General features: G+C 41.5%; 1 protein-coding gene across 1 annotated transcript in view; it reads left to right on the top strand.

The window, feature by feature from the left end:
• The window catches only part of APBB1IP (amyloid beta precursor protein binding family B member 1 interacting protein), a 62,713-nt gene that overhangs the window by 45,410 nt on the left and 925 nt on the right, over positions 1 to 16,378 (top strand). The window contains exons 11-13 of the mRNA XM_030944114.1: positions 9,610 to 9,708; positions 10,695 to 10,812; positions 14,684 to 14,790. Coding sequence (XP_030799974.1) covers positions 9,610 to 9,708; positions 10,695 to 10,812; positions 14,684 to 14,790 — 324 coding nt within the window. The remainder of the gene's footprint in view (positions 1 to 9,609; positions 9,709 to 10,694; positions 10,813 to 14,683; positions 14,791 to 16,378) is intronic.

Here is a 16,378-nt window from a genome sequence, read left to right as displayed (position 1 = left end):
CATAACAAAAGAACCTGCCCAGCTCAGAGATCTTATACTTTATAATACAGGAGAAATGCAAGGGTGTAACAGCTTCAGCAGTACCTTGCTTCTGTGCTAGGTGGAAAATCCTGCTGAATTCAGAACTGTATTTTCCCAGCTTTGAGAACTGAGTTGAAAGAATACCATATTCATTTCTCAGTGGTTAAGCTATTGGCATCTTCAAAAACAGGGACATGCCATTTGTTCATTGAAATGGCAGCAAATGGCCAGTAAGGTAGGCTGGTTTGGAGCTGAATATGGCCTAATACTTGAAGGAAGTGTTCTTTCTTTTCCTCCAGTCCCCAATCGTATGTTGAGCCTTCTAAACAAATAATATATGTATATTTGTAGTATTTGTTCCTGCTTTGAAGATCTTGTCCCACATTAGCAGGGAGAAAAGAGAAAACATTTCCTTTTTCCTCCCCAGTTTTGGTCATCTTTGTGCTGTGTCTTTACGGAGGGAAGAGCACTCAGGAAAAATGAGCAGAGCATTCTTGCTATTTTTACATCTATGTTCCAGGCATTGCCAGGAATGTAAAGAGAATGTAACTGTAACTAATGTTAACCACAGTCCTGGTGATTTGGTTTTAGCCAGAATGAGATTTTTCAGGTTGACTGGCACAGCCCTGAATAATATGGGTGTTGCCTCAAAGTTTTCATGACATTTCTTTGACTGTTGCTTCCCTTTGATCTCTCCAAATGGGATGTGGGCTTTTTCTCCAGTTTCTTTTCCTTGGCTACAGTCAGGTATGGGGCTTGCAGAGACAGTGAGCTTTTGGTCATAGTGCCTGTCCCAGCTAACATGCATCCAGTCAGCAGGAGCTGCTCCCTCTGTCCTGTTTCTTATATAATCTAGGTGTTTCATTTCAACTTCAGTGATCATACCTGGGTTATGTCGCTGATGCTGGCTTGGGTGCTGGTATTAGTGTAGCAACAAGATCATGCACATCATGGGCAGGTTGCTTTGATACTTAGCCTGAAGCTGTGGTGGTTTTTGCCGCCTGGGAGCTGCACCTAAACTCGCTCAAATATAAGTATTCTTCTCTGCAGATCCACACTGTAGGATATTCCACTTACAGCTAGAGAAGCAGGATGTGTTGTGAGTGCTCCTTGTATGTAATTTGTTCCCATTATGTCAGCACCCCACTGTATATACCATATCTCAGCACAAAAATGGGATGTGCTTTGCTTATTTGTTAATAATCAAGACACTGAGGAGATAATGGGCAAAAGGGTGGGGTGCCAGAAGCAATGAAACATCACAGTGTTACTAGCAAAAGAGGGAGCGTTTTGCTGAGCTTATTCAGAAGTTTCCTTTCAGGATGATTCAGGACACAACTGCAATAACAGAACAAAGCAGCTACTTCCTCATACCAGGCAGCAGAAAGCCCAGCTGTGACCAACCAGAAGGAGCACAGCTGGCTGGTTGGAGGGGAGAGCAGGGCCACCTTTGGCTCTGTGTGTGTGCAGCAGACCAGGACTGATGTGCCTGGGTCCTAAGGGCAAGACTGCAGCCTGGCACAGAGCCTCCAATGGAGTTGGTTTTTAGGAGTCCTTAGGCTTTGGGGCAACTAAAAACTTGAACTGTGCTTTATTTCCCAGTGGCTATTTGGTCTGTGCTGAACTTTAAACTTCTTCAGTGCACTTGTTCTATTCCACTGCTAAACAAACCTTCCTCCCTCCAAGGAAGTCCCACATTTCAAAATCCAGGAACAACACAAAGAACTCTCAGAATATTAAAAACAGAGCCTCTGAGTATAAGAAATATTTTTGGACATCTGCTCTTGTAAATATGCAGATTCTTCCTATTTTGTACTCAGCCTGTTTGATGCTTTCATAAATTTAAAGATCCCACTCTTCTCTTTGACATCAGGTAAAGTGAGTCTTTTCCTAACAGAGATCTTCATATGCAGAGAAGAGGAAAGGTCAGCCAAGTTTGAAAAAAGACCCTCATTCAAACCTGCATCTCTCAAGTTCAGATTTGTCACTCTGTTCCCAGCAGAGGAGGCAGGAGAGGATCACAGCACAGCTCTCTGTGCCCCCCTGCACAGAGTGCTGGCCACTCCTGAGAGAGCAGTGGTGAGGGAACAAAATTCTCTCTGCTTTCCAGCAAAATTATATTCACACACAGCACACAGCAAGTAGGAATGGTTTAGTTCCTCAGAGCCACCTTTGCATTTACAAATGTGTGGGTTTGTATCTAGATTCCCTGCAAATTTTCTCATTTGCCATCTCCTGTTATATGGGAAATGCTGTGGAAGTAAATGAGACCTTTAATGATTTATTTTATATTCTGAAACCGAAAGCCCACAAAAATAAGGTATTTCACCAGCAAGGAAGGGATCTGCCCATCATGCTAGCAACAGTATCTATAGCACTGAGCAGAAATGGTGACTGTAATGTTCATTTTGTGGATTGTCTCTGTGTGTGCATGCACATGCCTGCTCGTCCAGGAGCTGATTTTGTCACACCATGTTGAAAAATCTTTCAAAGCAGACAAATAGCAAGGTAATCTATATGCAAATTTGCTGGTTTAGTCAGTCTGATGTGCCTGTGACAAAGAGTGGATTTAATTATAGTTTATTGGTGCTAGTTATGCTTGAGTAATCTGGAGGTAATGGTGCATAATGCTGAATTAATCTAGGATGAAAAAATTGGTTTCCTGGGGATAAACTGAGACAAAGGGAAATCATCCTCTATTTCTACAGCTGGGTGCGTTTCCCTGTGCAGTCAAAACAGTTAAGTTTTCCTGGCATCATTTGACACCATTATTAAAAAAAAAATAGAATTGTCCAAAGAATTTTGGAAATAAATTTTCAAAAAGAACAGCTTGTTTGCAATAGCAGCATCATTTTAGCAAGTGATTTGGTATTTAGCTGCTTCTTTCCTGATTCCCTCCTTCCTCACACCCTGTGTGCTCCATGCAGGCTGAGTCATGTACATAATGCATTCAACACAAAGACAGTTAAAAAGGTAGAAGGTCAGAATTAGAGTATTTGAGATAGAAAACACTAGGAATAACAACTATGTAGAACAAATGGCTAGGGCAGGAAACAAAGATAGAAAGTGGGAGATTTTTTTTTATGTGAAAGATGTGGAAATTGTTTTAGTATGAGTGCTTCAGATAGGTGTTTCAGAGTAAATTCATTGCTAGATTAACAGAGAAAGCAGAAGTAGAAATACTTTTTATTGCAGAACACTTTCAGGTATGTGGGATTACAGTCATGTACATGCACAGTTTTGCTAGATTAATGTATAAACAGCAGGGAGAATAAGGGCAAAGAATGGACAGGGAGAAATCGAATATGGTAGCTTTGGAAAATATTATTTCCTGCATAAAGCAGATTCTGTGGTCACAATGGCTATTATATATATTTTTTAATGACCTGAAAATTTTGCCTCGGGTCATTAGAGAAATATAGGTCAAAATAATAATTTCCTCAATAATAGGTCAATTACTCTTTTATACATAGAGTTCACAGATCTTCAGGAGATCAGCTAAGTATGATCATCTTCATGCAAGGGGTGCATAGCATTTGAATTTGACCATGATGAATAGTAGATTGCAAATCTGAACCATTTCAATGTGACTTTTGAAAGGTAATGACTATTAATTCTACTTCCAGCCGTGGGAGCCAGAAGAGTCTTAGCTTTTCAGGGAAGCTAGTTCAACACAGCAAGTTCATTGGTAGTAGTTAAGGTATCCAAAAGCATTGAGCATTTTGTGAAATTCGGCCAAAAGCCAAAGCTTGTGATCCAAAGTTAGTCACTCTTTATGCTTCTGGCTATTGTTTCTGCCTCAGAGACTGAGCAATGATCCATATATTTTGGGGCAAGGAATGCAATGAGATGCCTGAATAACTTCAGTTTACTTTTCATCTTCAGTGTTGGAAGAAGGCAACTCAAAAGAACATTTTATTGGGATAATCTCCAATTTCATGCACACATGGCCTTCAATCATTTGTTTTGGCAGACACCACAGAAACCACATCATTCAGTTCCCATTTTTTCAGGTTTTCAATGTGTTTTATCTTTTTTTCCTTAGGCAAAGAGTTTACTTTATATCTGAAAATGCTATCTCTGGACAAATATTTTTTTAAACCTCTCCAGAAAACAAACTCTTTATATTCAAGTGCTTCAGCTTTTTTTTATCTCCAGACAGTTGATACTTACAGAGGAGACAGTGGGACAGGGGAGAATACAAGGTTCTGTTCCAAGCCTCTTCAGTGCTTTTCTGGGTGAAACATGGCACATCCTTTTGTAGCCTGATGTTTGAGATGCTCAGATCTTAGTACCTGCAGAATCAGGCTCAATTATGTGACTAATTCATCATTATTAAGAGTTTTTACATTGATAGATGAAAGTTCACTATAGTCCATATTATTTCAAAGCACTATTCAATTTTTTAATTTGAGAAAAATTCTGGAGAGCCTTTCTACTTGCATATTTCCACTTTTCAACTATGACTTCTAGAGTTGTTACTGTTTAAGCACTTGTCTTTCATAATTAATTTTGGTGCTGCATATTTCAGAGGCAAAGGTGCTAAACCTTTCCAGAGAAGATGTTTTCACTTTGCTGTCAGATGATTTTAATGATCTTTTCAAGATCATTTGCACCCTATAGCAAAATAAGTTCTCTATGTATGAGGTGTGGCATACTGAGGTTAGTGGTGTTCTCCCTTAAAGTGCAGGATCTCTCACTTGGCTGTTATTGATGTTGTTGACCTCTGTGGTCTCACAGACAAGTTATTACAGAGACTCTGAATCTAGTTTAGTAAAACCAGACTTGCATAGTGACTGTGGCTGCTTATGTTCTGTGTGCTGGACTAAACACTCTCCTGAGACACAGGAGCTGTGAGAGGAGGAAATTGGTTCGCACAGAATCATAGAATCATTTAGGGATCTTCATACCAAGTCAGCATTTCCAGGCACTTCCAGTTGCCTGGGTTCTTCTTCAAATTGCTTATTCTGAGTCTGAATGCACTATGTAGTAGATTTTGTGTGAAGTTTTAAGTGGAAAATTGAGCTTGTAAAGGTCAGCATTGAGAGTTGAGACATCTGCCATTGTACTGTCAAAGCAATTCCACTGTGATACAGTTCCTCCAAGTGAGCAAACGGTGGGGTGGGTGGGCTGTGACAATTCTTGGCTGAAACATTTTACATTCCTACCTAAAGTGGCATGCTTCATGCATCTAAAAACCACAAGAAGCCAAATGTCTCCATCTGAGCCAGTTACTAAAATCTTGTATGGGTAGAAATTCTCAGGGCTAAGCTTGGTGCTTCTGGTGTTTGTTCCTGTGGTCTGGCCTTGCAGACAGCTGCTGTAGGCAGCCTCTGTACTGGCAGCCTGGAACAGTCCTCCTTAGGCCTGATTCAAAGCTCTTGTGAGGTGAGAGGGATGTTTCCAGTTGACCTCAGTGGGCTGTGGATCCAGTAATGAGTTAAGCTTTATTCATAAAGTTACATGTAAAAAGAGCCAGTACTGCTGCTGCTGCTTCTTGGAAAATGAGATACATTACAGTTCTCAGCTGTAACAAAGAGATTATACAGGGTGCCTGCATGGCTCTGAGGTGTCTGACCTTCCTTCTCAGAGCTGGGGGTTCAGGAGCCTGCTCGTTTGGTCCCTAATTGACAGCGCATATTTGTGACTGTGCACTTAATCTCAGTTGCTGATTGGAGTAATTTAATCAAGGAACTGATTGGGGCAATTTGGAATAGGTCCCACTGGTGAATATCAGTAGTTAAGATGGATTGCCTGGTGGAGACAATAGCCAGCAAATGACAGGGTAAAGGGTAGCCAGTGAGCAACTCACATGTTATCTGGCAAGGGACACTGTCACCTTGTTCACTGACTATTCCCCCTCAATTTCTCAGGATTGTGAGACCCCCCACAGTCTGAAAATATTCATAGGCAGGGTGAGGAGTGAGTTGAGGAAATTTGCTGATGATATTATATTATTCAGATCATCAAGGAAAGGGCAGACTGAGCAATTCTGGAAGGCCATTTTGAGGCTGAGGTTCAGTGCTCAGTAGTTGTCAGATATATAAATCAAGCATTAGGAATTATTAGGAAAGACATAGATGATAAAACAGCAAATGTTGCCTTACCATGGCACAAGTTCATGGTTTCTGTTCACCTGTGCAGTTCTGGTCCTTTCATGTCAAAGAAAATATATAATAAACTTGTAAAAGTATCAATCAGGAGCAACAAGGATAAGCAAAGGTAAGGAATTACTTTGACTTGAAGAATGACTGAGGAGACTAGAAGCCTGTGGACTAGAAAGGAGAGACAGCTTGACATGAGTATGATGAGGATCTCTAGGCTCAGGAGTGGCATGGAAAGGTCTGGCTAGGGGTCAGGCATTCAGTGTCTCTTCCAAAACAAGAATGTTACACAGAGCTAGTGGCAGTCAGGTTCAGAGAAGGAGGTAGTGCTTCATAGAGTGTGTGACAGACTTGAGTAAGTTGTTGCTAAAAGGTGTTGTGAATGCCAGAACTGTTTTTATGCTCAATAAAAACTGAAGAAGAGAGCCTATTTGTGGAGAAACCCCATGAGTCTCAGAAAACCACCAAAAATCGTTGTAGACAGACAGCTACAGAGAAGGAAGTATCATATATGCTTATCTTGTACTTCCTCTTGCCCCATTTCTGGCCACTCTTGGAGTCCAGGTGCTGGGTTCAGGGACCTTTGGTCTGACACAGTATGGGTGTTCTTGTGGAACTGGTATTTCCACAGGGTGCCCCAGAGGAGAGGGCTGCAGCAGCCTCTCTTGAGCACCCCAGAAGCAGATCCCAGTGGCAGGGCTGTGTGTATGTGCAGCACCATTACCTGGCTTGCTCTAGGCCTTGACCTCCTCTGCCTTGTTATGCAGTGGGGACATTCTTCCAGATGTTTGCATGAGCCATTTGTTAAATTATGGTAGTCTTCTATTTTTGCTTGTAATAAAAACACACTCTGGTAGGTGTGGTGTTTAAAAATGGGGGAGAATACGTAGATGCAGTGGATTTCTTGCCATGAAAAAGAAGGGGAAGGAAAAGCTCCCTTTTCTGGTTTTTTAAAGGTTTGGGTGCCATCTGCTGGGTTCAGTAGGACCTTACACACTGAAGCAAAAAATGTTAGTTGCTGTTTGAAAGTGCCTGAAGAACTGACTTTACTGAGGGTTGCAGTGTCTTTGTTTGCACTTCCTGATTCTTCTGTGTCCATTGGTGATAACATAACCCAGGTATATGGGATGTACTCTGTCACACAAAAAGTGCCTGCTTACAGTTCCCTTTTAAAGGTACCATTCAGGCTGAATTCTCTGATTTTCGCTGTGCTTGGTCACCTAATGGAGAAATAGTGAAAGGAAACAAGGATTTTTGGGCATTGTGTCCCAGCCATGTCTTGTGCTAGCAGAGCCTACTCTGAGCAGCATTCAGGCTCTCTGAGGCTGTGGGAGACAAGGACAGGCAGATGCTGGGAGCTGGAGCAGGCTCTTTGTCCAGGGGCCTGTTTGATACATGGCAGAGGTGTATAAAAACAAGAAACAGCCCTGTACCCTGAGCTGTGTGAAGGGGTGATGTGTGAGTGTACCAGGTGGGTGAGGGTCCACAAGGTGGCCACAGCCCCTGCTCTGCAGTTAAGGCACGTGGTGACAGTGAGCTGGCACCTCTGGGCTTGCAGTGGGAGCTGTCCCTTGCTCTCAAGATGGGAGTGCCCCAGAGCAAGGTGATGGAATAAGGCAGACACAGGCACTTCCAGGGGTGGAAGTAAACTCAGCATATTCATTGTCCTGGGGACATGGCCAGCTCTGTGTTTGCAGACTGGGACCTGTGTGAGCAGGTGAGTGCAAACATGCAGGGACTTGTAACATGGTTACAAGTAGTAATAAGGGTAATATCCCTTTGTTTTTTCTCTTCCTCGCAGTTATCTCCATGATATGTTCCCTCTTACTCCCTAATTTGATGATACGGGGCTTTGGCAGCAATAGTGGCTTGTGCAGTCCTATCCTCTCATCCATCCCTTGCTACTCCTTCTCTCCCCAAGCTCCAAGTTCCTTATTCCCTTGCTCTATGTGAGGTCATGCTGTGGGCTGCTGGGCTTAAAAACAAATAAACCAAAGCTACAGCATGATGAAATGGGTTATATTTAACCCAGACCAGTTCCAGTTTGGGGGGTTTTGGGTTTTATTTAAATCAGAATGTGGCCTCCTGAGCAGCTGGGTCAGCACAAGCAAGGGAAGCCTGGTGTCTGCAGTGCTGAGCAGGGAGCAAGGGACACGTGGCTGAGGAGCAAGTCTGCTGTGTTTGGCTCTGCTTTTGGGTCACCCAGCTGTGGGCAGGTTTGGCCTCTGCAGCAGGACGTCCCAGCCACCAGCAGATATTTGTGAGGAGGTGGCACCTGCATGAGCCAGAGGCTGGCAGTGCTCTGTGCTGGGAGGGACCTTACTGAGTTCCCCATGTGCAGCATTGCTGTGCTTTGGGGGCTTAATGACACCTCTAAACCCAGTGTCCTTGCTAGGTGGAGATGTGCTTTGAATTTTTAACTGCACAGGTTGAAAAGAGAGTGAATCCTTGAGCATATTTAGCTACTCCTTATGCATTCACAATATTTCACTAACTGCACTTGAATTTTTCAAGAATATAGATAGAAATGAACACATAAATAAGGGATAATGAAGCGGTTTTCCTTTGGGTTCATTATTTCCTTTGCATATCAGGAGATGGCAGTATGTTATTCCATCCAAGTAACTAAAGACTTACATCCTTTTCTGCTTTAGCAGGGAAACCAAATTCCTTCAGAGTCTTAGAGAGAATGTTCAGTCCTAGGCAAGTAGAAAGTCTGGCATTTTGATGGTCTTTGAGTTGCAAAGATATGTCAACACATATCCAATCCATACTACCTTGATCAGTAAAGGAAAGAGATCCTAAATTTTGTCCAAAATTAAAAAGAAGCTTTAAAATTGTAGAGGTTTCTGGTACAAACAAATGAAAAAGAATACTTTTGATGGTGCTGGATTTTGAATGATCCTCTATCCAGAACATATAACAGTTTTATATATAATTTTTGCAAAAACAGCAAGAGTAAAGCAGAATAAAAATATATAAGAAGAGAGCTTGAATTGAGCCCAAAGAAAAGCAGTCAGTTAGAAGGAAAAATATGCTTGAGCTGCAAGTTTATACTTAAACAAATTTAACATAGTCTTTGAAAACTAATTATGTTCAATGTTCAGTCTAGGTGCCTCATGTATGGCAAACCACAAAATGAGAAACAGACTTCCTTCTAGTGTTTGTACATTGAATGTTAGACCTTGAACCAGAACAATTGTAGATTTCATTGAACTCTAGATCACTGTTACATTTCTGAAACCCTTGAATTCACATTACAATGCATTTAAATAATTTCAAGGAAAAGCTGCCAGGCGCAACTCATGTATTATTCATAATCACCATATTTTTTACATTTCTTATACTCTGTTTTTGCTGCCTTTTTTTTTTTCAAATCACCTTCATTATGTGTTTTCATGGGGTCATTGTGTGGTTCCTTCAGACTTTCATATAGTGATTTAATTTCTGTGTTTGTCTTATTTTATAAATTAATATCTTTCAGCATCCCCAGATTCAAAAGGAGTCACAATATATCAAGTACTTGTGCTGTGATGATAAAGCAACCCTGCATCAGTGGGTAACAGGAATAAGAATTGCCAAGGTGAGATTAAAAGCAATTTACTTTCATATATTTTCAGTAAAAGCAGGTCTTCCTGAGGTTGCTGACTGTCATCACCTCAACTGGAAATGCTGTGACAGGAATGGACATTCATTCTCGTTTTACCACAGAAACAAAGATCAGAAGTGCATGACGAGGATGGATTTGCTGAATGTCCCTGTGCCTTAGCTATCAGTATGTTTTTCTTATTAACACAGGAGTGAGTGAGTTCAGTAGCTATAAAACTCATGTACTCATAAAACTGACTGCACAGTTATCTGGCTCAATAATAATATGCTGTAGCTAAAGTGTGCAAGCTCTGGCCAGTTCAGTTGTGACATTTTTCAGACAGTCCTACCCAAATTGTCTACCTCACTCTGTTTAAAAAGATCCTAATTGACAGCCCATTTTTCTTTGTACTAAACATTAAGGTGGATGGATTTATACATAGCCTTGGTATTTGCTGTATTTTCCCACATAGACCTACTCCTCTTTTCTGTTAGTTTGGACTTTTTCCTGACAGTTCTGCTGCAGGGTGGCATGTAACAAAAGTGTGATGTGAACATAAAATTATGTTCTGTCTTACACTGGCAGAGCTGTTTGCTCTAGAGCCTGGGATTCAGTGTCTCAAGTCTCCAGTTTGAAAATGTAATACTTGAAATGTAATGAATACTTGAAATGAAAATGTAATGAGAACAGTTGATTTTAAAGCCAGGTTTCAATAAGTTTACAGATACTGAAACAAACATGAAATGTAAGAATGCCATCAGCAGGACTGTGTCTGGTCATGGGATTCTTGGTTTTTTGTGCTTTCCACCTGGCCCTACACACAAAAGGCACACTACTTTTAGAAAAATTAGAAAAACACACCTTCTAACAAAACTAGGTAGGAAGAAACAAGGTCAGAAAAGTTGTCCAAGGGCAAAATGAATGCTTGGCCTATGTCAAGCCAATGTCAAACTCATGTTATTGTTTTGATTCTTTTGCAGTATGGCAAGACGCTCTATGACAATTACAAATGTGCAGTGAAGAAAGCTGGCTTGTCCTCTTGGTGGGCAAATCAAAAAGTGGTGGAGCCAGCTGCCCCTGCAGGATCCTCATCAGCAGGTACTGACACTGCCATGGTAGTTAAGTCACATTTATTGCCCCTTTCTATTATCATCACTGTTGCATAGAGTCTTTGTCCCGAAAACTATCCCATGGATTCAGCAAGATATCTTTTTATAGACAGGCCAGTGTAGCAGCAAAGCTCTCACTTTACAGTTAGAATTTGGAGAATACAAAGACAGTTCACTGAAGATCAGTTTAAATCTGCACAACTTAATAAGGCATTTTTCTGTTGGCATCTGAGTCCTTTATCCTCCATCGACATTTTGCAGACTGATGGTCCATGTCTTGAAACTTTCTGTTTGCCCATTTCTACACTGGCTGTATTGGAGTTTTTCTTCCAATTAGTAAAAGGGGTGAATGGGATATTCTGAGATTGATCATTATGGAAAGATTAGAAAATATGAGAAATCATTATAGAAAGGGTGAGTCACTCTCTGTCCAAGCCTTTCACTCATTTGCATGGTAACAATGTGGGTGTTAGGACACGAGTAAGAAAGGACTGCATTATTTTCTAACCTTACTTTTCCAGTAGCTCCATAATACTGCTGAGACCAGTATAACAGTGCATAATGGTAGCTGTAACTTGCATGACTATTTTTAGTTACATGCTTAAGATATGCTTTATTAGGATGGGCATGCTGGCCAAGTACTTACTGCCATAAGGGAGGTAAAGTTGAAATTCCTGTTGGAAGTTAATACTCTGACTTCTCATGTAGACAGTTCAAATACCTTTCCAGGGCTTCAGTTCAGTTAATCTTTTTTGAGTACATGGGAGATCGAAGGTGGTCTTCCTACTATTCCTTGGAGTCAAATTGTGTTAATAAATACACATCTGGTGTGGAGAGACCCAGTAACAGACTGTTTTGAGATCAGGGAGGTTTCTGATGGGGGAAGGTGTTTTTCAGGGCTTGTTTTACTACTCATTATCCTGCTCTGATTTTGTTAGCAATAAATTCACTCTGTATCTCTAAGTCGTGCCTGTTTTGACCTCGATGGTATTTGGTAAGTGATCTCTCCCACTTCTTATCTGACTCCACAAATTGTTTGTTAAATTTCTCTCCTCTGTCCAACTGCAGAGAAGAGTGAGTGAGCAGCTTTTGTGGGTGCCTGCCATCTGACCAGTGTCAACCCTTGACAGGAGGAAGTTTACTTGAGTGAGAGTGGGTTTGACAGTCGTAGAACATTGGTATTCAGGTGCTGACAGGGGGCTGGCCAGGGGGGCTCCATGCTGGTGCTGCCATCTGTCCTGGATATGGGCAGGGCAGGACTGAGGCCCTATAAAGGCTGTATATACATCTCTGTGACTTCAGCTTCTGACTAGAATCCAGGAACACTGCATGTGTTCAACAGAATATCTGCTAATTTTAACTAATGGATTGCATTAAATGGTTAAGTAGCCTGGAAAGGTTTTAGTCATGTATACTGTCTCAATGGAATTAACTCTGAACGATCATTAGTGTTGTAATTGAGGCAAATCACTGTGATTCTGGGTATCTTACACTTGTCATAGCTGCCCTATATAAAGCCTGGGGCCTGACTATGCTACTAGAACTGCCTAACTGTGAGCAGCTGTTAGTTTGTGTTTGGGAAAAGGTACAAAGGATGTTCACTTCTGTTTTCAGATGGCTCCATAGCCATTTGTATGAGCTGACTTCAGTATAGGCTAAAATCTGCTATAGAAAATTACAGTCCTGTGTGAACTGGGCTATAGAAAACTACAGAACTCTGTGAACTATACTCTGTTAACTTCAGTGGCAGCCAAGGAAGGCAGGTGAAACTTTGGTTCTCACTTACCATGTAGCCATTATTCCCTGGACACAGTGCTGTAACCAGTATTGGTATGTTCACATGTACCCCAACCTGTGTTGTCTGTGGCTCTGAAGTGTCCCAGATGCACCTCAGTCAAAATATTTTGTTTCCATCTCTGCCTTTGTGCCTGTGTGCCTTTGAACACTAAAAAAAATCAGTGTATGTAGTGGTCCTGCATGATATTGCATCACAATATCATAATGTTTGAAAGATGGAAGATGTCGTTTATGCAGATGCTCCTTATCACTACAAGGATAAATATTTTGATTTTGGGTATCTGTATTTTGCATTATTTTGACTACCTTTTTTTTCATTAAAAATACTAATTCACTATAAAATTCTGAAGAAATCAACTTATAAAAATACTATAACATTTAAATTAAAAATAAATCTTGATAATAGAATGCATGAGCTCACATACTGTATTGTCTGGGAGTCCATTTGCTGGCTGGCAAGAGATGATGTATCAAGTGTTGCTTTCAAGTCTTGCATAGTTTATGAAATCCATTAACAGAAGAGGAAACAGATTACCATGTTCCAGCCTTCTGTTAGGTAATTTTTGCCAAGTAGAACACCATACCTGCACTAGATAAAGTGGATCTCTCTCTGCTCTCCTTCATTTAGTTAAATCTCAGTATGACTGAGGGCAGCAACATCTTTGAGCCATATGAAAATCAAACTCCTGCTCTGCTATGAACAGCAGACAAAGGGAGGTGAGACAGTAACTTGCTCTACTTTAGGGAGCATAACCCCTCTGGGCCACAGAACCCAGGGATTTACATCTCCTTCCACTGAGGAAGGAGAGCCACAAGATTGGTTTCATCTCTTTGTTGACTTCCATGTTAGTCCTTCAACACAAGACTGTAGTTTGAATGATCCAAATGGTACTTTGGATTAAATATGCTGAACAACATGCAAGCACAATTATAAAACCTAAGGATGTTAAACCACCTTCTGTCATCCCTTGAAGCTTAAATAGCCTTAGTAAATTTGGCACACTGCAGAGTTTTTCTTATTTCTCTGCCAGTCATGGGATTTGCAGGTACGGCAGTAAAAATACTTTATTCTACTTCTTATCATATTCCTGGAACCTCTTTGCTGATCAGTAAAGTATGTGTTAAGATTAAAGCCATTGTTGTGCTTAGTCTACCCTGTGGACAGCTAAGGGTTCACTAACATCTGAGAAATACAGGAGTGGAACTTTCCTGGATCTCAGAGCTGTAAATTATAATAGAGCTAAGGCAGTCATTAAGGTTTGCCAATGCAGGTCTCTGGGCACCAAACTCTGTCTACTACTTTGACACATACAGCTTTCAAAAAGGCTACACTACACTGGAGAGTATTTAGTCCTCATCAAACTACACAGGGGCAGGGGATTTTTTATAATTAAACTTGTAAAGTTGTTCTTTGGTCTCACATTCACTTACTCCATTTGACAGTACTGGGTTATTTATGCATATCCCTTGCACAAGCAGAAATGGTGGGCAGATGTTTTGCAGAGCTTTAACTCAGCCAGCTTCCAGATCTGCACTAATCTGAAAACACAGTGAAGTTCACAGATCTTTGTGATTCCAAATGGGGCAGATATTTCAGAGCTGGGAACATGTTTTATCTTGTTTACTAAAGAAAGTGGATCAGCCCCTCGGTAGGATTTCAGACCTTCCACTCCAATGCTGACTGATATGAAACTATGGTGCTTTCCGTTTTTAGCCTAAATTAAACAAACAAAAAAAAGGCAATAAAAACTGGGAATATAGTAATAAAACAGCACACTGCAAACTTCAAAATGCTGTTATGAAACACAGGTATTTTAATGTAAGGTGCTTATGGATTTTAATGTAAGGTACTTTATTTTCCTTAAGTAAAAAACTGAATAAGAAAAGTCACAAAATGAGCTTGAAGTAGAAAACAGAATTTACTGAGTTATGTATACAGACTCTGTAACAAGTGTTTCCTTGTGGAAGTTGTAAAGAAATTGTTATAGTTGGGTATTCCCTGATCTGGTTAATATCACAAAAACATAACACTCTCTTCCCTCTGGCTCCTCTCCTTCTCACAGGTACTGTTCAGTCAAATGGACAGATTCCCCAAAGTGATCATTGCAGTTCCAGTTCCAGTGCAGAATTTCCAGACATTCAGAAGAAAGTGGATACATCTGAGGCACAAGTGAGCAGTTACTACAGCTAAATGTCATCTGTGAACGAGTTTCCCAAGTTTGTTTTCCTTCACCTACTGTCTTCCCCCTCAAAGTGCCAATGAGAAGGATTTGGCTCCTGGGAAAGGTGGCTGCTCCACATACTGCAAACAGTGTGTGTGCTGTGCAGAACCAGGAGCCTCTGATGGGAGGTGAAGGCACAGCCATCCACTGCTTCTGTTCTTCAGAACAAGCAGCCATGAGTTCATGTAGCAGGAACAGGAATGTGCCTGCTGGGATAGTCTCAAAGTGTGCTGCCAGAACCTTAGTGCCATGTTCTGTCTTTGCCAAAAAAAAAAAAGGTCTTGCCTTAGAAACACAAGACATTCAGTAGTGTTTTCAGTAGGGAACACTACACAGCTGAACATGAGTGTTTAAGAAAGGAGAAACTGTGAAGAACTAAGGGAAAATCTTACATGTTTTCCTTAGGCTCTAAATGCATTTCTTGTTAAGCTCCAAATTTCATGTATTTGCACCAAATCTGGCTATAAAAATATCAAAGTGTACAGTAAGAACCTCAAGAACATCATACAGGAAAAAAAAGTGCATTTATTTGCAGTTCATCATTCAATCTCTTCATCATGAAGTGCACAGGACAAATGAAATTAAATTCCTAGGATTTTCCTGTCACCAGCATCACATGTTCTACACTTCTTGTTTCTGTCTTTGAGTTCCTCCTGTTTCTCTGTTCTGAACCTTACTTCCTCTGGACCAGATCACATTCTGAGAACTCAGCCACTGGTTCCCTCCTCCTGTGTCTCATTTACTTCCATGTTTTTAGGGAAGGAGTGAGGAAGAGGAGGCATACATGTTATAATTAGCTCATGCTAAAATTAATGCTGCTGCAGGGGTGCAGAGCACTTTTCTCTAGAAGCAGCAAACAGGAGGAACTAGAGATCTGTGTGCAGCCATTGCGCTCCGATCCCATTGCAATTATGGGCATGGTGGGATAGCTCCCGTGACTGCAGTGTTGTCATGAAGGGCCACAGGCTGTTTAGGAGAGACAGACCAGGAACGTGCAGTGGTGGAGTTGCACTCGATGTGAAGCAACACTTGGAGTGTGCCAAGCTCTGCCCTGGTGAGGATAAAAGGGCAGGCTAGGAACGGTGACACATTGTGGGTGCTCACCACAGGCCGCCCGATCAGAAGGAGGGAGGGGATGAGGCCTTCTGCAGGCAGCTGGAAGCAGCCCCACAGTCACAGGCCCTGGTTCTTGGGGGGCTTTAACTGCCCTGACATCTTCTGGAGAAGCAAAACAGCAAAGCACAAGCAGTGCAGGAGGTTCCTAGAAAGCATTGATGACAACTTCCTGGCCCAGGTAGTGAAGAATCCCACAAGGAATGCTGGGTTGCCTGACCTCAGACTAACAAACAGGGAAGGCCTTGCTGGACATGCAGCACTTGGGGCAGCCTTGGCTGCAGGGACCACGAGACTGTGGAGTTCAGTATTGAAGGAAGAGGTAGCAGGACAGAGAGACACATTTCAAACTCCAGGACTCCAGGAGAGCTAACTTTAGCATCTTTAGGGATCTTCTTGGAAGAGTCCCATGGGAGAAGGCCC

This window comes from Camarhynchus parvulus, chromosome 2 (genome assembly GCF_901933205.1).
Source record: "Camarhynchus parvulus chromosome 2, STF_HiC, whole genome shotgun sequence".
Lineage (NCBI taxonomy): Eukaryota > Metazoa > Chordata > Aves > Passeriformes > Thraupidae > Camarhynchus > Camarhynchus parvulus.
The sequence above is the reverse complement of the archived record's forward strand: the minus strand, read 5'-3'. Positions and strand labels throughout refer to the sequence as shown.